The sequence below is a fragment of the Onychomys torridus genome, chromosome 3, assembly GCF_903995425.1.
Source record: "Onychomys torridus chromosome 3, mOncTor1.1, whole genome shotgun sequence".
NCBI lineage: Eukaryota > Metazoa > Chordata > Mammalia > Rodentia > Cricetidae > Onychomys > Onychomys torridus.
Genome location: NC_050445.1, coordinates 86237828 through 86263022, shown reverse-complemented (window position 1 = coordinate 86263022; position 25195 = coordinate 86237828). Strand labels below are relative to the sequence as shown.

The 25195-nt window shown below is 39.7% G+C and overlaps 1 protein-coding gene and 1 long non-coding RNA gene across 5 annotated transcripts in view; one reads left to right on the top strand and one right to left on the bottom strand.

Moving 5' to 3' along the window:
- Positions 1–20691, bottom strand: part of Tafa1 (TAFA chemokine like family member 1) — a 530212-nt gene extending 509521 nt beyond the window's left edge. Inside the window, exons 1-2 of one of the 3 annotated variants that reach the window (XM_036180705.1) lie at positions 20644–20691; positions 17995–18115 (exon numbers count right to left, since the gene is read on the bottom strand). In XM_036180705.1, the coding sequence (XP_036036598.1) occupies positions 17995–18112 (118 nt within the window). In that variant the 5' untranslated portion in view covers positions 18113–18115; positions 20644–20691. Of the gene's footprint in view, positions 1–17994; positions 18116–20058; positions 20533–20643 lie in introns of those variants that run through there. The other 2 variants (XM_036180706.1, XM_036180704.1) reach the window with 2 other exon arrangements.
- The window catches only part of LOC118579424, a 53743-nt gene continuing 45686 nt past the window's right edge, over positions 17139–25195 (top strand). For both annotated transcript variants that reach the window (XR_004944470.1, XR_004944471.1), the window contains exon 1: positions 17139–17466. This is a non-coding gene — a long non-coding RNA (uncharacterized LOC118579424). The remainder of the gene's footprint in view (positions 17467–25195) is intronic.

Here is a 25195-nt window from a genome sequence, read left to right as displayed (position 1 = left end):
AGATAAGTCAGATATTAAAGTCATGTTTCACAGAACTAAACCAGGCAAGCAAATGTCATCTTCTTAAACCATCCATGGGAAAATGGCGTTTGGTAATGACATTTGTGACACACAGAAGTGTTGGCAGACCAGACTAGTGTTCCTGTTTTTAATTCTCTTCCTTTAGCTGCACAGTGGTGAATTTCAGCTCCTTCTGATCTGCCCATGAGCATGGAATTCTTTTTTTAGGTAATAAGGAAAACTCTGTTAGTTAACTAAGAGTTCTCCTGAAGCCTGACTCTCCCCAAACAACTCTCCTTCAGTGGAGGTCACCATGCATTATGAGAACACTTAGTTACAGGAAGGAGGTGAGGAATAATATTTCCATACTCCTAGGGTTTGAAAACAAGTCATTTAGCACCTAAAATTGCAATGTTCTCTGCTATCGCTGTTTTCCTAGCTTCATTAATTTTTTTCTCTCTCCAAGTCAGCATCCCCGCTCACAAGCCCCTGTCTCCTGCTGTCATCAAAGCATTTCATGCCATAATCCATGACACATGGGTGCATTTGATCCATAGCTGATTTCTCTGCCTGCCAACCAGGAAGAAGCACAGTTCTAGAAATGAAAATAAGGAGATTAAAAAAAAAAAAAAAGAAAGAAAAAACATAGCCAGGAGAATAGAACAAATACTTGCCTGCTAAATATGCCTTACCCCAATTTTCTCTAAAACAAACAAGAGCATCCTAGATGGTGTAGTAGTAAATGCATGGACCTTCAAGACCCATGTGGAAAAAATTTTCCTTGAATTGGATATCAGTTCCCAAATTGCAGTCTCACCAGTAAGGAGGAGGAGGGAAGCAAAACAGAATAAGCAAGCAAAAGCACGACACAATCATGACAGGAAAGACGTGCAACAGATTGAAGAACAGGAGTACACATGGCCTTTTTCAAAGGCTTTCCTCACGTTCATGCCAAAGAGAAGGTGAACCGTGACACTCTGTCACTTAAAAGCAAAAACAGTCCAGGGGCCTCGGTGGGAGTTTTGGTTTGATCTGGATTCACTAGATTATCTCTGTTGCCTTCTTTACTAAAGTTCCTAAAGCCTCACCAAAGTATTAAGACAAACTAAGCCATTTAAGCAGGGATATCTACAAATGGAAGAACCTGCCATTGGGTTGAGCCACACAACCAGGTCTAGCCAGAAAGTTGTGAACATTCCAAACAGCAGCCCTACTGTTCAGACCCTCCCCAACTCTTGTCTGCCACAGTGCACAGCTCTGTCTCCTTGAGGTGCCACCCAGGACCCAGACTGGAGGGAAATGCTTAAAGCCAGTCTCAGCAGACAGCCACACAAGCAGGAAAGGAGCTTAAGCCGCAAACACTGGGCAGATTAGATGTTCTGGCATCACCTTTCCTGGCCTGACATACATTTGTTTCCATCTTTAATGCTTCCCACCTCAACTCACTCACGCTAAGCATGCTGCCAGAGGCACAATTTCTGCACTGTCATTGCAGCAAGCATGGCATCTGCTTCCAGATGGTCTGCTTCAAATTCTGCCTTTCTACTCACTAGTCTGCACTTTGGGAAAAGATATGTAACTCCTGTGAGCCTTACGCCCCTTATTTGTAGAAAGAAGAGAGTAAATATCTCAGAGGGGTAAATATGCAGGCTAATGAAATGATTTGGAATGCTTGGCACTGAACCAGCCACACAGCAAATTATTAGCAAAAGTTTGCATTTGATATTCACGCAAATTTTAGGTTTAGCAAAAGGAGGGAAGTGCTAAGTCACTCTTTTCCTTCCAAAGTCCAGCTTTTCCTCTGCCTTCTGTATGTGGCCTTCAAAGCATTTGCATGCACTGGTCCACAGCAAGGCAGCTCCTTTCTTCCGACCTGATTGTTCCTCTTTAACTTCCATCCTTCATCCTGATGAAAACACCAAAGAGAATGCTGTGGTCTTCACCAGGAAGATTTTTCTTGCCCTTTGATCCCTATCATTTACTCTTGGAATACTCACTCGACCTCTTCTAGTTGCATTTGAAGCAGGAGAGGACTTTGCCCAGATCTTAGTCATTTCCTCCCATCAAACAAGTCAATAAAGGAAGGATAGGATGTAGGGCTGCTCCCTAGGGACCACAGAAGGAAGATAGGGATTCTGCCTTGATGCTACCACACACACATAATTTAGCCACCTAAAACACAAAATTCAATGTTACAAATAGTAGGGGAAGCTTCTATTTCCAAATTTTCTATCATGATGACATCCTTGAATTAGCATCTTTATATTGCTTTTCCTTGATGAATTTCATGATAGCCAGCAGAAAGAACTTCCCACTAAGGCTTATTCAAACAAACAAGTACATCAATAAGGCTTTCTACTTACAACAATAATAAACTACTCTTACTTGTTTTCAACAATTTTAATTAAACACAATTAACTCTAGTTTGTTTTGGCAACCTATTAATGTCACAATTGAAAATAAATAGACTCATGAAAAGATTATAATTAATAAATCCTTTACACTACTGTAAAATTACTCAGCTGCTCTGCTTGCCAGAAATCCTTAACAGCATTTGTGAAGTATGTTAATGAGGACAGTAAAAGGGAAATAATAAAGCTCCAGGAAGAACTCAGGAAGGCTTGATAATGCCTTTGACCCCTTCAGTACACATCTGATGACTGTTGGATACAGTTAGTAAGAGACTATGAGACATTAATTGCAAATTTATTGTCATTTTAAAAATAGCTTTAATCCATGGTTTTGCCAATTCAGGATAGTCTCTAATGCTAGCCCAAATTCCCTAAGCTCTTAAAACATGAGAAACCAACCATTGATACCTCTTTTTTATTTTTTCCCTCTGCCAAGGTTCAGAATTTTAGATAGCATACAACTTTGGCACTTAAATTTTTTGAAACAGGGTTTCACATAGCCTATGTTGCCCTCAAACTCACTCTGTAGGCAAGGATAACCTTGAATTTGTGGTTGTGCTGCTTTCATCTCCTAAGGTCTAGAGCAATAGGCATTCATTTATCACACCCCATTTATGCTGGGATCATCCAGGGTTTTGTGTATATTAGATAAACACTTTACCAATGGAACCACAACCATGGTCAAAGTAACTCTTGTGTGTAGTATAAAATGTATGCTAATTTATGTGTGTGTTTGGGTGTAAGTGCATTGTAGACATGTATATGTGGAGGTCAGAGGTCATTGTAAAAGGTCTATTCTATTGTCTCCACCTTATCTTTCCAAACAGGGTCTCTTGATGAACCAACTGCTCATGAACTGTCTGACCAGTGAGCTCAGGGGACCTGCCTGTCTCTGCCTTCACAGTACTAGAAGTATAGATGCTCACAACCATGCCCTGCTTTTTCACATGGGTTCTAGGCACCCTGACTCAAGTCCACATCATGCTTGTAAGGCAGGTATTTTATCAACTGAGCCATCTCCCCAGCCCCAGCTTGGGCAAGTCTCAATATACAAAGGCAATATTTTATACTCAGAAAATTGTGAGAGTATAACTTCAAAACACAAATGGCAGGCTAGGATGAATCCCACGGACATTTAGATAGCACTGTGTTTATCAACATATTTCTGAGTATCTTCTGTCAGTTGTTGGGCACTATGACAAATAGGCGATAGATTATCCTAGGACAGCACAATCCAAAGAAAGGAACTCAGAGATGAGTACAGGCTTAGCATTGGCAAATCTTTGAGCTCAATCCCCAGTGCCTCTGAGATAATTAAAGTTAATAAAAAGCCAAGCCACAAAAGGAAGTGTGGATACATGATATAAGATTTCATGTGACTAGTATCTGTTTTAGTATGATTATAATAGAGTTGGGTTATCTTCTGAGAGTAGCAACAGTATTAACTTTCAGAGTACTTCCCTTTGATAGATTATTAATTAACTAAACTTCCCTCTGGTGGCACCACACAGTCACTACCAAACTTAACTAGAGCACTTTCCTAAGTAATTACATATACAGTATATTGTTAGGAGAAGGACACTAGAAATATTGAACTGTTCATGTTGACTTAGAACTAACTTACGGCTAACTATTGAGTATTGTAAAGGAGAGATTAACCATAAAACCTCTATTATTTGTTGGGCTGAATACATGGAATTTATTGTTAGGAGACTCAAATATGACTATGATTAATTAAAGCCAACTTATAAAAATTATATGTGCAATTTCATTACATGATGAAATATTAAGTGCATTGATGCCAATGTCAAGTATTCCATCTACCTCATTTCTTTCCTGACAGTCACATAGTTATCTAATAGTATAATAAGATACCACATGCTGAGCACCTATTTTGGAGAAGATATACAGCACACATTTTCAATATTTCCTGCTCACACCTGAAATCTGGGATTTTATAAATAGGGGTTTCCCATTCAATGGATGAAACAGGAAGAATTAGTTTTGTTTATCTGTACTTAGAGCCAATAAGTATAATAATAATAGAAGCATAGTGTGAACTTCTGGTTTGTTTAGTATGCCATGCTGTTCCATCACACCCCACTCTTTGAAACAAAAATAATTAACAGGGTCTGAAGTCAAGACATACAAAATAAAATCAGCTCTCTAATTCCCAAAGACACAGGATGATGCTTCACTCATGCTTAACCTATTCTGGGATCTATTCTAAGCACTAAATATGAATCAGCTCTTTTGATCATTTAAATCATTATTTTTATTTTTTAAAATTTATCTAATATGTCTAGGTATTTTTGCCTATATGTATGTGCCATTTATGTTCATACAGTATGTTCCGATACCAGAAGAGGGCATTGATCCCCTGGAATTGGAGTTATAGATGGTTGTGAACCTCCCTGTGGGCTCTGGAAATAGAACCCAGCAAATAAACTTAACTGTTGGGCCATTTCTCCAGTGACCAAATAATTTTAAATGAATACTATGGCTCACACTGAAAGTCCATGTGATGTATATAAAATAATAGTCTAGACCAGAAAGAGCCTATGTGCTTTATTTTGTAGCTAAATAGGCAAGTCTATGCTGCAACACATGGTATGTAGTAGCAGCTGGGTGATGACTGTTCTGGGGGCAGTTGTTGTGGTTGTCCTTAAAATCATTATTGACTTATTTAGTTATTCAGTGATTCTGAGATAGAAACTTGGTTCAATGTAAAACTTTCTGTGATTGATTAATGATGCCTGCAATGGTATTTCCAGAGTAAGAATGAGTTGGTTGTCTGTCAAGAATGTGCCATCTCTGGTCATGGGGATACTTTTAGAGCAGAGGGAGATGTCTCTTTGATGATGACATAGATAGGAAAGGAAGATTTCTTATCTGATTCTACAAGCAATTTCTACCTACCATGGTACTGGGCTGTGGGCTTTGCATGTTTTATTTGAAAGTCAGAAAATTCAATATTTTAGCAAAAAGATGCTGCTGCAAATGATCAAATCACTTGCCAGAAAGGTCAGCCCATTTTACAATATTCTAAATAATTTATAAAGTCTCAACATGATAAATGCAAAAAAATATGGTATCAGAAAAGTTAGATTATAGTTTTTGAGAACTCTTTCCAAGTGTGAATGATTTATAACTCCATTTTGAATATTACAGAAAAACGTCTCTACTTAAGACCATTTCTCCTCTGCTGATGCTTTACTGTGTGTAATACAGAAAGGTCTCCAGAGTCTTCTGGTAAACAATATCCCTGGAAAAAGTACCTACAGATGAGTTGCTGTTCATCCAGCAAAGAAAGAACAGGATGCATACGCCCCAATTTGTCCAGCAAAATAAGGACAAATGCATTCCTCAGCCATATTATCAAAAGTACTGCCTGATAGAGACTAAGAAAAGCTCTCAACAAGCAAGGTACTTAGCGAAAATAAAATAATGGTCCTTGCACAGAATTTGTTCTCTAATTTCAATTGGTAAAGAATACCTTGCTGGTATTCCTAGCATTATGTGGCTATGATGGAATCATGGCTTGACTAAGAGACCTTACATAACCTAAGTTTTTTCTCACAGTTAGCATTGATTTCCCACATTTTGCTGTGCAGAACAATGAGGTAACACTAGCTGACACATAGGGTTGTGTTGCAGGTAAAATGTGATGGAGAAAGGATCACTCAGACACTGGAAATAATCTCCAGTTTGTCATCCCATGCCACATCTCAAACTATAGGAACTCAATCAATTCAATGGACTTATTATTTTAGGTTTTCTTCATAAAATTAAATGATGTTCTACCTCACAAGGTTGTGAGGATTAATGTTTAGGCTCATTTTCTCATTTATTCATCAGCAAGTGTTCAGTTGACCTTGCAATGTGTAAACACAGTCTCTAGCATGACTAGCATTTGCTACCTACCAGAATGTATGAGCTTATGTTAAGTGGACATTACTTAAAAAAAAAAAAAAAGCTGGCAGTGGTGGCACACGACTTTAATCCCAGCACTTGGGAGGCAGAGCCAGGCAGATCTCTGTGAGTTCAAGGCCAGCCTGGTCTACCAAGTGAGTTCCAGGAAAGGCACAAAGCTGCACAGAGAAACCCTGTCTCAAAAAACCAGAAAAAAAAAGTCATCTCTATTATAACAGGAAAACACAATTCACTGTACTCAGTAAATGGCCAGAAAACATTTGAGCAGCATTGTGTATTAAATGCACTGTATGTTAAAAAAAAAAATCAAGAGGAGAAGTTTTATGAGAGGATAATTAGTCGATTATAGGTAAAATAAAATAGATAGGAATTTTAGAGACAGAAAGGTTTAAGCTGGAGTAGGCGTGAGGGATGGGGACATGAAAGGGAGCTAACCAAAATGAAGGGTGTATGAAAAAGCCATATAGACATTTACTATATTGAAACCCAATTAAAAATGTAACTGGAGGAGATAGTAGAACATATGCCATATGGAAGCATAAGGAAGGAATACTGAGTGCTGAAAATAAGCGACTATCAAAGCCTAGCCCTAAATAGGACATCTATGCTACTCCCCCTGCCTTCAGAGAACATCAAGGACAAGAGTGTAGAACATGATCATTTATTGATCTTGTAGGCTTCATGAAGGACTGGAGATTGGCAACTCACCAAGCCATGAATTTACTCCATTTTCTCAATAATTCTGGAAGCAGCTGTCAAAAATGCTCCCCTACAAATGTTCACCCAGGGACCTCAATTCCATAGTACCATTTTGCATTCTTGGCAGGTGAAGAGATGCAAGGAGCAACCAAACCATTTCCGTTTGGTGTAACTGTATCTTGGAAGCTTCCAAACACAGCATTCCTCTGCCCTTTATCATTTTGTTTCATAAAAGAGGATTGATTGGTTGCTTGATTGATTGGGTTTTCATTATGGCAGTTATTGTTTCTAATTTAAACTTCTATGAACACTAATCTCTAGTCACACAATTGTCTTGACAAAAGCAGTCTTCAAACTTCTATAACCAAAGCTTGGTAAAGGAGAAATATCCAATGTCCACCTATTTCAATTTTATAATGGAAAGAGTCCTAGGAGATAAAAATCTTGGAAAGAAGCCTATATGAAATGCTGTTTGGGGTTTTGTTTGTTTGTTTGTTTGGTTTTGGTTTTTTGTTTTGAGATAAGATGAATCTATTAACATATTCTTATAAAGCAATGTTCTAGTTCTATGGACATAAAAGTACCATGAGAACACATTGCAGATGTCCACAGTTAGTGTCTACATAATGTCACTATACAAGTAATACATGCACAAAGAGTGGTGAGATGTACAAGTTTTAGCAATTAAAAATCTAAATTACCACATATACCCCTTCTGTCTCCAGGGCCTGTTACAATCTGGGCTATCCTCAGTCTTGCTAAGTGACTTAGGATGATCTTGAGCATCTAACCTTTGCCTCTATCTCCTGAGAGCTGAGGTTACATATAAATATGTGCCACTACACATGGTTTAAACGGTACTGGGGATCAAACCCAGGGCTTTGTCTCTGCTAGGCAAGCATTCTACCAGCTCAACTCAGATCAACCATAACTCAGGATTGGCTTAATGGTTAGTATTCTTCAGCAATTTAAAGTACAAAAGAAACAAATATGCATCATTCATACTATAGGGTTAACCAAATAGCCCACAATATACTCACTGATAATGAGAAAACTAAACCAACAGCGATTTATAATTAAAAAGCAAGACCACAGCAATTGAAAATCACTAACAACTAAAACAACTCTCACGATACACTGATAACAAATTGTCTTTTCTCAAATGGGATGAATTATAATTATCTACATGCAGGAACTCCACCGTGTTTTCTAAGAGCTGGCAGCCAGGTTTCCTACAAGGAGCTGGCAGCCAGGTAGGTTTCCTATGAGGCCATTAAATTAAGAATGCTCAGGAACCTCAGTTAGATGTCATTTGCAGAAGAATGATGACATAAGTGTCTTTCTAATAAGGTACCTTTATTCTTGCATGAAATAAATGCCCATGCTTAAAGAACAACAATGAAAAAGAAATAATATTGGCTTTCAAGATATATTTATGACATACTAGTGGGTTGCAAACTAGATTCTGAGAACTTTAATAAAATATCAAATTAAGAGTTTTATGTGGGCATCACAGTACTTCTGGATGCTTCTTCCATTTTATTACATTTACCGATAACCATTTCTTCCAAGCCTTAATTTAAAAGAAAATTAATGGATTTTTTTTTAGCTGAGATTCAAATGAGACCTCTGATCAGAACAATGGCCTCATTATATAAAAACTCTCAGCTGACTGGAGCCCCTGTAATAACAATTCCAGCGCATGTAAAAAGCACAGAGTCAAGTATTTGTGCCTGTTGGGCAAAACTCAGGACATGACTCAAGTGTGCACACAATTTTAAACCAAACCAAGACAAATGTGCCTATAATGCCCCTCTTAGTAACTATTGACCTTGTCTCTCTTGACTCATCTTGCATAAATATATTTGATAAATTCATGAAGAATCAAAAAATGTTGGAGCTGGAGATAATCTTGTCTGGCAGTGTACAGGAAGGATGTCACTCTTAGTCAAGATTTGTCATGCCCACCTGATATTTACAGGATAAGGAAAGTACACATAAATGTTAAGGTTGAGGATCACTTTCAAATATCAGATAATCTCACATTGGGCTGGACTCAGAGGAAGCTCTGAACACGTTCAGTCCTCAACATGTGTGTCTATTCTCTAGGTATCTCAGCTGCTGGCATCCACTAATGCCCTTCCCCACATATTTCAATCATTTCTGTTACCATGGGGGATTTTGTCCATAACATTTAATTAGTTTCAGCCACTGACTCTTTGAAAGAGGTAATTTTGCAATGAATCTTTCCATATGGAATTGATAACATGAACAATCCAGGTCTTGAGGCCGTTTAAAAATTCATTATCTGACAACATACATCGCTATTTATGGAACATATGGATTGCCTTCTTGGAGTGTGAACAGTGTTCATTCATTCCTTCCAACCATTGCCAATGGGGCCTTAGTAATTGACGGCTTAGGAGAGATACTACAAGCTCAGCCTCTGACTCCTACTCTATGGTCATCTCTCCTCACTGAGTTGGATCATTTCTTTAAAAGCTAATGTAGTCTTTTCTACCAGTATGTGAGTGTTAGAATATACAAAGACCTTGTTTAGATAAAGCCTAGTTGACCAGAAAATATTTATTGAACCATTATTCAATATTTCTTCAATAGGAAGCTTGGCCTGCTGACCCTAATTTAGGATGTGTGGTTAATTACTAGAGCATGGTAATGCTTTCTTCCTTCTATTTAGGTGTTTTATTGGAATCTAGGAGCTGGAATTCTAAAACATGTGCAACTCAGTCTGTCCATTCTTCATCTGCAGTACTGAGAAACATGACAATCTCTCTGGGTATGTATACTCAGATGGCTTTGATTTAGGTTTGAGTGGGACAAAGCATACTAAAAGAGAATGTCTAGTCAGGATGTAGTAAAGGTAAACGTTGGAGATGTCATGAGAACAATGACCATACCAGAGGGCATCAGGGTCTTTTGCCCTTTAGGACGTAGGATAAGACTTGGTTTGATATCTTTCCTACATGAAGGAAGGAAGTCTTTAATCAACAGACAGACCCCTCAGTATTCAATCCAACTTTCTGAGAGGAAAACTTCATAATAATACCATTTCTGTTTTCATTCTAGAGACTGTTATTACATAACAGCAAGAAGGACAAGAAAGAGTGGGCTAAGAGAGTTCCCTGTGTACTTTAAGGACATTATTTTTGTGGGATTAAATTAGTTGATACAACTTGTTAACAAAATAATTCATCTTTTCTTTACCCCCAAAGAAGGGGGAAATTGCCTGTCTGCTGTTCTCTTTGCTACAAAGCTGAAGTGAATTTTTTTCTCTCAAAAATCAAAAGATTTATACAGTGAAAGGCTTTTCTCTGTCTGTTGAGGGGTGTTTTTACTTTGGTTCCCCAAGCTCATCCCTATGAGACTTTTTTAAACCCAAAAAGGGAAAAACAACCCCATTGTTGAGCATAAAAATTCTTAGGCACTTAATATATGACTACGTTTATAAGTATAATATCTATATGTTCTATATCTATCTATAAGTACATTGTAAAGCAGTAGTTTTTTGGATTATTTTGTTTACTAAAAGAGCTGTCAAATATCAAACAGTTAAGTATCTACAGAAAGACATACATACCTATGAGCATATATGCTATACGGAGTATTTGCTGTTTGTATTAATGTCCATTTGAATGGTGTCCACATTCTAATCACATATACAAATAACATAAATCCATAATGTCCTTGTGCTCACACACCCAAATACACACACACACACACACACACACACACACACACACACACACACAAAGTCATAACAACTAATGAAGAGGTTACAATTCTACCAAAACTTTCCTTGATTTTTTTGATGAATAATTAGGTAAATTATAAAAGAATAGTTTATCTTCTGAGCATCTACTACATGTCAGGTACCTTAGTCATACTGAGATATAAAGGATGAATAAAATTTCAGAATTGTCTTCTCCTACATTTCTCAATGCATGTGATGTGAGGATACCCTGTCAATGCAGCCCAAATAAAAAAGTAATGTTTGCAAAAAAATGTTTTTTTTCATCAACTGTTTCCAGAACTTTCATCACTTATTTCATACGTCTCCTAGAGAAAAATAAATCACAGAGCAATTATTTCCCCAACATCCAATCCTATTTTCCCCAATAAGAATCTTTATAAAGCATAATTTGGGTAATACTGATTTACATTATTAGAACACTCTTAGGAAAGAGGCCTCATTATAATTTCTTACCCATCCTCCTTTATTTTTGTTTATGCAGAAATAACATTTGCTTTTCTTCTAATTTAATGATTAAAATTCTATACCTAATTTGTTGAGACTTTTGTTGAATAACCATCCATGCTCATCCAAAATGAATTAAAAATACAGCCAAGCAATAAGTGAAAATTCTAAGCCATGACTGTGGCACTCTTGAGCGCTCAGCAATTGCGGTTACCTGCACAAAGTCTACATAAAACTGGACCTATTAACACTATGACATAGATTGGGACAGACATAGGATACCTTACTCCTCCCTGAAAATCTATAGATAGTTCTAGGGGAAGCAGAAAAGCTTTCTTCAGTGGTCTAGCCACTGTTAAGTTGTCCATGCTCAAATAAACAACCCTTACCTCCTACCCTCTACCCCACCCCTGTATTCCTATAAGCATCCCCAATTAAACTCATTTGGTTCACACATACATAAAAAAATGAACTAATAGGACTAGAGAGGATGCTCAATAGTTCAGAGAATGTACTGCTCTAGCTGAGCAGCGGAGTTTGTTTCCCAGCGCCCACACTGAGTGGCTCACAAGCACCTGTCATTCCAGCTCCAGGGCATTCAACACCTCTGGCCTCTTCAGGCACCAGCATTCATATGTACCTATCCATCCATAGACAGACAGACAGATAGACAGACAGACAGACACACACACACACACACACACACACTCACACACACACACACACACTCACACACACACACACACACACACACAAACTAAGTCTTTAAAAAAACAGACATGAAATTAGAAGGAGAACCAATTGGTAAGAAGAAGGTAAGTAAGAGTGCTAGGATGATGGATCATAATGGGGGTTGGATATAAACAAAATCACTATGTACAGACATGAAAATGTATAGCAAAGCCCATTATTATGTGTAACTGATATATACAAATTAAGAAATGAAACTCTCTTGAGACAGTTATAAAGTTTCTTCAGGTTTCACTAGTACTACGGGATGTCCACAGCCTCTTTGTGTTCTTTGCATCTCTTCAAAATACTTTGAAACAGTATTCCTCTCCTTGTTTTCTTCATCCATCAGTAGCTTAGGGGTGTTTCTGCATGAGCACACATGAGCACAACTCATCCTTTGTCATGTCCACACTGAATCCCACTGGGTAGATGATTATTTTATCAGTCCCATTTTGATGCCATTGTAACCATTCCTGCAACAACTATACCTCAACATAAACTTCACACATGTCCAAAATTTTTCCTGGTGGTAAGCATCTATGAGGGGAAGCATGTGTCAAATTCACACATTCCACATCCTAAGAGATACCATATTTTAAGAGACAATGCTGTGGGGAAACGTTTCACCAGCTTTGGTGTATTCAAACTAAAATGGCCTGCAGTGTTTCAAGATGAAAGTTCAGATCATCATCTCCAATGAAGTTTAAGGAATTAGTAATTGGCAACTGATGTTCACTTGTGCCACTACCAACTACTTTAGTATGCAGTGTAATGTAACATCTATTGCCCTTAACTATGATTTGAAGGTATAGTCTTGTCCTTAAATCAGTAGCCATTTGTATAATATTTTCACCATTCTGTTCCGAGTGCATGGCAGTGACAGGAAATATGTATTTATATCTCCACTTGGCCCTAGTATTTTGGTGTTTTATTTGATGTCCATAGCTTCCCTGTGCCTCTTGGAGGAGGTCAATATCATCCATCAGATGATCAATGCATTATCACTAGCACCAGCTTATACCAAATAACAGCCTGTCTGCTCCAATCCTAACACCAATCCACTATACTTAGCAACTTTAAGCTAGTAGGCATTCCTAAAAGGAAAATGTGCAACCACAATTGTACTTACTAGTTCTTACACACTAAAACTATAAAACAACCCTTTATTGGAAAGCATCTGAAATATACATCCCAGGCAGTTTTCTAAAATGTAGTTTTGAATGTTAGAGTAAAAATTAATATAAGGTATGTACACATTTTAATTGATTTACCCTAAATCCTCATGTTAAAATGGATGGTCATGTTCATTATATAATAAAGTCATAAATGAGGACTTCTAATATACACAGTTTGCTTAATACAGTCTTAAATCTCATCAAGTATAAATTACAGAGATATTCTATTCAGAGCAAGCTTTTATATATCATTTCCAACGTCAATGAAATCACATTGACTCAAGAACAAATGATTCACTGTTTACTTCTAACTTCTGTCTCATATAATTCATAGATATATAATTTTAATTTTACTAAAGAATCCCAGGGATTCTTTTCTTGATCAAGAATTTTGAGAAGACTCATATTTTACTGTTTCAAAGACACATTCACCCCTCTACACACACACTCCCATATCCACCCACATACCCCAAATAAAGCAAACATTAAAACTGCCATCATAATCCATATATCCATACCAGGAGCAAACATAATCTTAAATTGGAAGACTGAGTTTGGCAGACCATTTATCCTTTTTCCCCACTGCACACACACTGTTAAGTGTGAAGAAGTTAGGCTGTCCTAATTACTAGAAACCAAAGAGCTGCTACATCTGAGTTTTCATTGTTGAATCTGTCTTTTTAAAAATAACTGTCTTACCAAAGGTTTGGTACGGGGGGGGGGGTGGGGGCACAAATATTTTTCAAGTTGTCATAGTAACTTCCTACATCATTCCCCAGATAAAACTATTCCAATATTCAATTATTGAAATTATGAATCTGTTCATCTATAGCACATTTTATTCACTTATGTAATTTTAAATTTCAGTTTCATTTGATTGACTGTTTTAATCTTCCTTAACTAGTGAGTAAGTGAAAATAAATGGTGCATTCTTAATACTATAAATATGAAAAATAGGAAGTACTTAGGGGCTGCAGGCTAATACATTAAAATCAGTCAGTTTTCTAGTTAACATATTCTCCCTCTGTTTGTGTACAAACCCATGACATTGAGGAGACAGATCACAAATGCATAGCCTTACAAAAACACTGTCCCAATTTCACATTATGACAGCAGAAATTGGCCCAAATTTCTAAGCATTTTCCGTAACGGGCCCTGACTGGCTGGTGCCATCCAGGGGAGGCACACTCTCAACAAGGGGAACAGCTCACCCAATCCCTCTCATCTGTCAGTGGAGTGGATTATTTCTTGAGAGACTGAAATTGCCTGCTTGCAATCGGAACCCCATCAATCTTGCTGTGGAGGGGATGGGGAAGCTGCCTGTGAGGTGTTGGCCTGAGGGGGAGGGAATTGCATTCCTAAGCAGGTGAGGATGACTATAGAGCCCCTCCAATTCTCTCTCTCTCTCTCTCTCTCTCTCTCTCTCTCTCTCTCTCTCTCTCACCCCTCTCTCACCCCTAGTGAAAGATTTGTCATTTTGCACATTTCCACATGCTTGGCATGCATGCCAAGTATGCTGCTCTGCCTTGTGAAGGAGGTGATTTTTCAAGCTTAGGCAAATGTAGCAAGGCTGGGGTCGGCTGCTGTCTCATTTTTTCTCATCATGGCACTTATTTTCACTGATTTGAGAGAATGGAATTATGTTTTCCTTTTTTTCTCATTTATCCAACTATTTCTTCATTTATTTGCTCACTTAGGGGTGGAGTGTCACAGACAAATGCCCCGTGGTTTCTTTTTTGTTCTGTTTTCACACACATTTCATTAGTGTCCCTGAAGATTTAAGACCCACAAAGGAAAATGCCACACTTATCTGAGAGAGAGAGGGGAAAAAAAAGAAACACAATTTTACTCTTAAAATCAAAACAGAAAAACACATTAAATAGTGACTGTAATAATTTGGAAAATTGCTATGACCAAGACCTATCACTTTCATCTCTGCAACTACTGTAGCAGTCCTAAGAAAGTTGAATAAGCACATCACACAGACTCACTGGACTTCTGAATCAACATTATTTTAATCCCTCTGCATCCAGAAGAAGCATTTATGTTCCTCCTTTTCTACAGTAAGGCTGAGATAGGGCTCAGAGAGTGAGTACTTGGGGGCAGAGTTGTTGGCAACAAAGTTCCTGAGGATATTTAAGGTATAATTTCAACATACATTGGCTGATAATGAGCAAACTCCAAGGTAGATAAGGAAGAACATGAGTGGTGAGTTTAATTTCAGTCAGAATCAATTTTTAAAATATGGTATTTTAATAAGACCTACGAAGATATGAATTTCTTTGTTACACATAGTAGCCCCAGTTCCCATAAGCCAATAGATGTGCTCTATGTAAGAGTTCACTACAAACTATCCAAGCTTTGTGTGTGTGTGTGTGTGTGTGTGTGTGTGTGTGTGTGTGTGTGACTGCACACACAGCATAAAGTGAGAGAGGTTTTAATCCCTGGCATGTCCTAGCCATGTATCACGTGCTTAGAAAACAACAAAAGCATCAAGCTTTGCCCTGGCTACGTGGTTCTATTCGTAGTGGGAACAGTAAAATTGGACTCATTCAACATCCCTGACTTACAGGTGCAGTCCCTTAAAGAGGATGCTGAGGATGCTTGATATTTATAGGGAAATTCACTTCCCATTTCCTAGGAAGTCATCACCTCATCCTCCCCTCCCCTGTCCCCTCCCCCATCCCCTGATGGGGAACTCCGCTCAGATATGGAAAGTCACTTATCCAAGTTCATGTTAAGAAAGTTAAGTGACAGAGGCGTTGGCCAGTCCCTGCCCGCCCCCAGGCACCTGCTTCAGCCACCTCCCAGAACTGACTTGCAGTTTATATGAGTGTGCACATGGATCTGACCTTAAAGTTTTCATAGATTATATTCGATGCTCCTTAAGAGGCTATCTGATACAGACAATTTGTGTACTAGGGGACAGTTTTAGAATCACAGGGCCATGACCTCCATCTGCAACCATTCTTCGGATGGTTTCAAACTGTCACCCCGCCCTCCCAAACTTGCACTTCCGTTCTCTGGGCAAAACGGGTAAATTATATCCACTTACACAGTGGTTAAACTAACAATATGAATTAACCATGACCACGGTCTCTAGCACTGTCGGATGGATGGTTCTTTTATCTCATTGTTGAGTATTACAGAGAAACCGCATTTCCCGGATTATTTGTATGACTATGTAACAAGCTGAAGACTTTTCTTGCCAGAACAGATTGGCGATTAAGTGGTTGGAGGTAGCTCAGGGATCCCCAAAACCACGATTGTGTTCCCTCCATGTTGGCACTGAAGCTTCTGGCAGGAATCTGGCGCTTCTCGTGCCAGGGTCTGCACACAGGACACAGAAAACACCGGCAAGCAGCACCAGCGGCAGCAGAGTTGTTTCCATGTCCACCCGCAGGGGCACCAGCGCCCCCTCGCTCCCTTCGCTGACCTGGCTTATGGAAGGAAGGAAGGCGGATGGGACCCGGGGACAGCTGGCTTCCTCCGTCCCCAGCCCTCCTCTGCAGCTAAGGGCTGCAGACCCAGCAGGCGTGCGCTGGCATGCACCCTGGCAGCTCTGTTCAGTCTGCCCCAGCTTGGAAGCTGAACCCAACCCCGGGAGGCAGCAAAAGGAATCCGGAGAAGGCCAAAACAAGAGTGCAGGACCACAGTCAAGGCTGCAGAGCCAGGAAAGACAGAGATGCAGACTCCACTCCGGACCTGGACCTGCTGCCCTGAGAAGTCCTGTGGATGGCAGGAAGCCAGGAAAGGATGTGGGAAGGGTCGAGAGAGAGAGAGGGCGGCAGCACTCCAGAATTGAGGAGCAGGAACTTGAGTGTGCAACTGGTCCCCAAACGTTGAACTTGACCCTCCGAGGGGGCCACCAAGGACGGTGAAGGTAGGGGGTTCGGCGAAAGGACACAAAGGCTAAACACAGCTACAGCTACTGGGGGTGGGGGGTGGGGTGGAAACGGAAGGAAACGTTTCTGAGAATCAACCAGGAAGCAAGCGTAAGGGCGATTGAACTGGGGGTGACTTCGCATGAGAAAGCTGGACAGTCAAAGAAAGGAAAATCAGGATTGAAGAGTGGGGCGAGGGAAGAGTTAGAAGCCGGAGGAGAAAGCAAACTGAACCCGAAAGTAAAAGAAAAAAAATCAATAAAGAAAAATTTCAGAAAGCATGCCAGAGTGAACTTGTTCCAGAAACTGCCAACAGAGGCGGGGAAAGGGGTGGGGGCGCCGAACAAACTGGAAGAACCGAAGTGAAGGAAGGAAGAGAGAGAAGACGGGATGCAAATTAAACCAGACACGACACAGTAAGTCGCTGCTTCCTTTTCTTTTTCACTGACAACTTCTAAAGTTAGTCTGGTCATTAACACATCCCTGGAGTCCTTAGCCACACAGACCGAAATGACAGTATCTACACTATGTATAAGCTCAACCCAGGAAATACACGCCTCCTCTCTAAATCCTCCCAGTTTTGAAAGTTACTCCACCATACATAGAATATTTTGCTATTGTCCAAAACTAAATCATTCTCCTAAACAAGGTGTGTGGAAGACGGTAGTGGGGGTGTGAAGAGGGTGGGGGAACTGACTCCTTTGGGGGAAAAAAAAAAACACCACCTTTTCTGAGACATTAACAGAAATACCTCCAAGGCAGTTTTTGGTACACTCTCCATCCCCCAGAGCATCCAGCCCACAACATGTCTTAGAATTCAAAGACAAACTGCCCACACTATAGCAATTTCTGTCACTTGCTTTCCGCCATCTGTTGAAGAGACCACGGTGAGCCTGGAGGAGCCTGCTGTGGAGCAAGCCCCCTAACCCCACCCCCACACCTACCTGGTCTGTGCAGGTGGTGCTGCTGGAAGGTGTGCTGGAGGGATCCATGGCAGAGCAGCATGGCACAAGCACTTATCCACAAGTACAGGACCCAGGACATTGCAGAGACCATTGCCATTCTCTAAAGAGAACATGAGATAAGAACAGGTTACCCCTGGCTTCCAGCCCAAAGTGCAGTATGTCCCAGTGAGGAAGAAAAGGGGGTTATCAGAAGTGATGTTCTTTTGCAACTTGGCAGGCTAGAAGGAATGTTCCAGCAGAGGTCATGTCAGAGAGTAGGATTGAAGACCCTTTCCAGAAGCTCATAAATATGTCCCTTAAGGTCTGGAAAACAAAAGGCCAATGATTGCCTGAAATGCAAAAGTGAAGTTTTTGGCTATTAATCAGGCTGATGAAAACACTGTCTGCCCGTAAAAACATCCAGTTTTACACGAAGAGCTGCAAACTAGTTTTCCCAGACATTCAGAAGCTGTAGACTTGCTCATTCTAACTTCATTGCAAGTCTGACATAAGCCTGGAAGAAAAGAGTGGGCTCTTTTTTTTTTCTTTAATTCTACAGTCATGAATTTTTAATCGCAATGCTGTCCTCTAAACTAAGTAATCATTTCTCAGAGGCATGTTGTAATCTCCTGATAGAACTGATCTTTCTGACTGGACTTGAAATCAGAAGAAAGTGTGTCTTGAGCCAGAATGACTTTCAGATGCAAGGTCTATGCATTTTTCCTACAGCAAGCCACAATTTACAGTATTGTTTTGCCTCCTAAGATTCCATTGTGACATTTGCTGGAGCATTGATGAATATGCATACACAGGTGGTGTGTATATTTATGGGTGAGCATATACCTTTTCTCAGGCGCTGAAACTTTGACAGTCTTATCTGTACCTATGGGCATCTCAGGAGCTACAGTAGCTCAACGGCGCTACATATTGTCCAATTTCCCAAACAACACCTTATGCTGCATTTCATATTGCCAAATTAATCAAACTTGAAGCATCTTCTTTAGTCAGCCAGTGATAGGCGGCATCTTCTATACAAGAATTCAGTTAGCAATATGCCTTTCTCTTAGAGAACATAGAGAGGGTTTGTGCAATTAAGGTTGTGTTTTCCTCTTTCCCTCTTTCAAATGACACCCTTCAAGAATTTCCACTATATATTAAAAACCCTGCTGGTGACCTCCCAGTGTGTCTTCCTTATCTCTTTCAAAACCAGTGATGTTCAGCAAAAATAAGCATTATATACACACATATATATGTATGTGCATAATTCTGGGTAATTTGCAGGGTTTAGAGGAGTGGAGTGTTTGAGAAAGGCTTTGAGTATAACAATAGATAAACGTGACAACTGTAATTAAGGGCAAAGTGGGAAAACATTCTTTTCAACCACATGGAGCCATTAATGCCCCAGGGAGTGACTGAGATGGACCACTCACTTTCTAATTACTTTCTAGTTTGGTGGCCCACTATTTACTTTTGTATACAGCATGCTTTGCCTCTTGTTTTCAGAACTAGCAGGATAGCCTGGATTCATTCTTATCAGCAGAGATAAATAGCATCTCCCCTCCTGTGAATCCCCATATGAATGCATTTTAGAGCCTTTCAGAAGAGCCTGCAAATTACAGAGAGACAAAACAGAGGTGACCCAGCACGCATTTGCTGTGTTGTGGATCACTGTTAAAATGCACTGGGAATGTAACTCAGGGGGGAAAAAAAAATCCAACCATCCTCAGAACTTAACAATTCTTCAGAGCTTTGCTCTCTCACACTCATTTTTAACCCACGTAGACCTCAGCACGCAGAAAGCTGCTCCGACGTGACAATCGCAGCACCTCCCTTTTTCTTTGCTTTTTCCTGTCAACTTTCTTTAATTCTCAGCAGTACCTCCCAGGCTCCTGACTATCCCTTCCGGCTAGCTCTCCACCCTCCGACAGAGCTCCGCTCCGCTCGCTCGCTCCCTCCGTGCCAGTAAGTGTTTTCCCCCAAATAATGCATCTAGCCTTGCATACTTCTCTGAATATGTTTCAAATCTGCTTTCTGGATCTTAAATATTTACAGAGGCTTTCTTACCTGAAAAATCCAGCCAAGAGCAGGGCACTCTCCTAGTGTTCATTGGAAAAAGCTAACACTTTTTAAAATCCATCTGTGCCACAATTCTCAGATAATTCAAAGAGAATGCTTCCCAGCAGTTCTTTATCAAGAATTAAAGAAGAAAAAAAGGCTTTCCTCTTCCGATCCTATTTCCACAGTTAAGAAGACGTTGGGTTCGTTCACTGTATTGTCAGAAAAGGAACCAGGGTTTGAGGGGTGGAAACCTTGTCATTTTCACCTTTAAATCATCTCCTGGCGTCACCTCTGTCTGACGAGACCTTTGAAGTGATGGTGAGCTAATGTAGTTTCCTGATGAGAAGCAGTTTATAGCCACGGACAGACCATCCCCACTCTGGCACATTCAGGACAGAGTTAGGCAGTGAAATGTAAGAGCAGGGCTGCTATACCTCCTGTAAGGAGCGGGAGTCTGTTTCAATACACCCCTCCTCTCTAAAGTCTCACATGTCTTAAAGTGACATTACCCTCTATTAGAGACGAGGTAAATTTCAATAACTGCCCTTAACTCCCCCACGACCCAAGCAGCATTTTAACACGCTTTATTACCTTTTGGTCTGCGGTGGAGGTTTTTGTCTTATTCCATTCTCATACCAGGAGACTGAGAAGGGAAAGAAAATGAGAGAGAGAAGGAAGCATCGTGCAAAATATTGACAGTGTTAATGACTGTTAGGCTTGCAACAGTAAATGGGAAAGTGAAACATACACCAGGTCTTACCTCTGACTGTTTTTTGCCAGCAAGTTATAACTGTCAGGCTTAGCCTGATTTTTTTGTCAGTTAGCTGTTTGTCAGCTAAATCTTGGAATATAATTTATCTGGAATATAACTGATGTTTGTATTCCTAAGCCAAATAAAAATCTTTGGCGTTATTTAACATGTTTAATAAGCAGAAATATATCATTGTTGGCACCCAAGACTGAGTTATAATGAAGAAAGACGCTCAAGGTTCTTTGTCAACGTATTTTTGCTTTCTTTAAATAGCATGCTGAGATGGAAAGGGAAAACACACAGAAGTTCAGTAGCATCTCGAGTACTATGGTGTGAACCCCGGCTTCCCTGGAAATATACTATGGTTGTACTTAAAGTTCGGAGACGCATGGGAGATGACCTACTTTTCTTTTATAGGCTGCACTGGTGATAAGTCTCTGAAATACTCACTCCATTGCTTCACAAGTCACATACACCACACCTACTATGTGCTGGATGCTTTCAATAAAGCAAAAAGCAAGATTGCTCTGATCCCTACTGTCAAAGGTCACCACCCCAGGTCTGCTACGTTATTTTCAGAACTGAAATGGCTCTCACAATTTTCTTGCCTTGAAAACTTCAAAGTTTATGAGAATCCCTTTACCTTTTGTGGGCATTATAAAGAAAGCTGAATGCTGGGGTGCATCTTTGAGAAAAGTCTTCTTTCCTCTGCTCTACAAAGAATGACACCTACTTGGTGTTTCACCAGTCTCTCCCACTGGTCTTTAGTGAACACACACGCACACACACACACATACACACAGACATACACACACATACACACACACACACACACACACACACACACACACACACACACACACACACACACACACACCAACCAAATTGCAAAATAACAATCAAATGAGTTAAGAGTGACAAATGTTTCATTTGGGTTCTTGTGTCTTATTTCTGTGGCTCATTCTTCCTGTCTTAATTAATGGATATCTACAGAAAGTTTATACTCTTGCTATAGAATCAAGATAAAAATAGAAACAGCCACAAGAGCAGGAGCCAGGGTTCATCATATCTTCCCCGTGTGCTTGCCCTACTCTGAACTCTACCTCACAAGGCATAATCTACAGTGTTTTACTAACCCAGTAGGACAGGCATTGCCATTGTCTCCATCTCACAGATGGGGTGTGTGGTGAAAGGCTAAGAAAGCAAAAAGTAACAGAAGCACAAGGTGGTGGAGTGGATTCCTAACTCAAATGCTCTGCACAAGAGGCCATCTCTTCAATAGCCCAATAAAGAAATTATGAAAAAGTAATTTAAAATCTGCCTTTATATTTTTATTTGTTTTACAGTAAGGTGGTTTCCAAACTTATTAGTCATTTATTCTAGAGACATATATTATTCTAGACATTTGAAACATTCAGATGTTCAAAACAGTCTTTGCCCCATGATTTTGGGGGTTTCTGACTTTGGTTTGCAAATGAATTTCAATTAAGAAGAAATTCATATATACTAATAAATGCTAGCATTTTGAAATGCTATATCTTATATTTTCCATTTCTAGGGATTAAACAAAGGATCAACATAGTTGCCAAACTCTAATCCAATGCAATTTAATACAGTTGAAGCATGGATTCTTGGGTCATATTTAAGACACCATAGACAAATTTTGAGATAAATAAAAAACTGAAAGATTTGCTGTAACGTTCTATGCTTATCTATGATGAGTGGAATGAAGGAAGGAAGGAAGAATGTCAGTACCCTCCATTTATTTCTCTGTAACTGATACTTTATAATCTATTACACTGCGGGCCGTGATCTTTTCCTTCATAACATAAACATCAGCAAATACTGATTGTTTGTGTCTGCATAGGTGAGTCTGTGGTGTAGGTATATGTGGTGCCTGTGTGTGCATAGAGGCCAGAGGATGTAAACTGTTCTGCTCTGTCATCCTCCACTTTATTCCCTTGAGAGGAGTGCTTATGGAACCTGGAGCTAAGCTGGTGGCCAAGAAGCCCTGGCAATCCTCCTGTCTCTGAGCACTGAGGTAACAAGCATAGATGACTTTTGATAAGGTGATGGGAAACCATTGTGCAGCAAATGTTTTTACTCACTAAGCCATCTTCCCAGCTTCAACAAACTCTGAGATTTATTTCAACTTGAACCAAAATGACTTTCGTGCCTTTCAAGGAAGCTATGACTTTAAATCTTCTGACCATGGTAGGATGGATAGCAGGTACCCTTTGGGTTGGTTAGGGTTTAAAGCTTTGGTCAATGAGGACAGGTGCAATCACATTGAGACTGGAGTTTTAATGTTTGGAGAAATACCAATACCATCCAGATCTCTCTTTGCCTCTCTAACAGGGACAAGCTGTACTGTCAGCCTAGATCAGATCACTGAGGGACCACAGTGAAGAGGCCCGTCCTCCTCCCCTCCCAACCCAGATGGATACACGCAGTGAATAGGAAGTAGTTGCCAAAGCAACTGAGACTTGTAACTTTATTATAGCATAAAATTGACAATTCTGATTGATAAAGACCTAAACCTGTATTAGTCATTTCCTAATTAAATTGTTTTCTTCCATGTTCTATCCTAAGCTATCCCCAAGGAGATAGCAGTGTGCCTATTCAAACTCCTGTCTTCACAGAGACCACAGCGATAGGAATCTAGTGGCTGTTTTTTGTCAAAGAACTGATAACCACAAAACATGGAATATTGGGACTAGAAGTTCTGGGGTATCCAAGTGAGGAATGATGGATAATTTGGTCCCTCATGTGACTGATGATGATTGGCCAGTGTCATGCCAGGACAGTGTTTGAAAGAAAGGGAACTAAAATGGACTATAGACTTACCATTTTTAACTTCCAGTTTCATTAATTCAAAAGAGTCTAAGCATTGTGGGGTTCAAATCATGCTCTGTGTCAAAGTTCTAAAGATAGACATTTCAAATACAGTTCTATATATGCATACATAATTGTATATATTTTTTTAAATAGCCTATACACTAGAATTCCTCCCAAGGAAAAACCCATGTATTCAGAAAGAAGGCCTTGTAGAGACATTGGAGGTAAAATTAAAGCACCCAGAATGTTTAAATAGCCAACTTCAGCAAACTGCCCTGCACAAGGAAAAAATGGGTAAGTAGAGGGAGAGAAGGAGAGGACTAAGGCTGTAACAGGTCAGAAACCGGAAAGGAGGAAACATTGATGGAAAGAGGTAGAAGCTGAGGAACAGAAGGAATCAAGAGAAAGCATCCAGTCCAGTTGTCTCAACTAATTATTTTATCTGAGTACTTTGCCTGCTTGTATGTATATGCCTGGTACCCACAGAGACCACAAGAGGATATCAGATCCCCAGGACCTAGACTTACAGATGGCTGTAAGCATCCATGAGGACACTGGGAATCAAGCCCAGGTCCTCTGCAAGAGCAGTCAGTATTCTTAGCTGCTAAGCCTTCCAGTTGTCTTGGTGGAAAACTACACCTGAAGTGTAGGATAACATATTTCTCCAGATGAAACTGTAGCTCTTGAATGATAACAAGTCTTTATACAAATGTTTCATACAGTGAGTGTGATTTAAAAACTAACCTGGGACCCTACTCCTCATACTGGGTCACCTGGCCCAGCCTTAACACATGGGGAGGTGCTTAGTCTTACTGTAACTTGATATGCCATGTTTTGTTGATACTCATGGGAGACCTGCCCTTTCCTAAACAGAAATGGAGAAGGAGTGGATTGGGGGTGGGAACAGAAGGGGGTTTGAGGAGGGAGGAAAGGAGGGAGGGGAAACTGTGACCAGGTTGTAAAATAAAATAATTAAAAAACAAAACAAAACAAAACCAACCTAGGAAATCTATCTGAGGAACTAAGTCCCATGTAGAGAGAATAGGCACCATTGTTTGTTTATTCAAAGACAGAAATTCACCATTTATCTCATTTCCTTTTTAATTTCTGATCACTGGAAATGAAAGCTGTCCTTACTTCAATTTAAGAATAAATGAATTAATAATTCAGCTAATTTTAATTCACAAACATGCAGGAGAAAGTGAAGCATGTAAAAATTTGTGCCTACATACTTCTAGATTGAAAACCAATGAAAAGAATTTTAAATAAACGACAACCAGACTAAAAAGCACAACAAGTTTTAGTTCAATGCAAAGTCAAATGGCTTAGACGTGTGTCAAATATTCCTTGAGATAACACATTTTGGCTGTGAGTTCACAGTTCTGCTCTTTTTCCCTTTTTCCATTTCAATTTGTTAATGAAAATGATGACACAGGCAAAAAGATTATGGAGAAGATTGAAAACCAAATGTTATCAGTACCACTCAAGCCCATTCCCCATTTTGTTCCTTTCTCTTTCTTTTTCTCCCTTCTTCATTTCTTCCTTTCTTTCTCT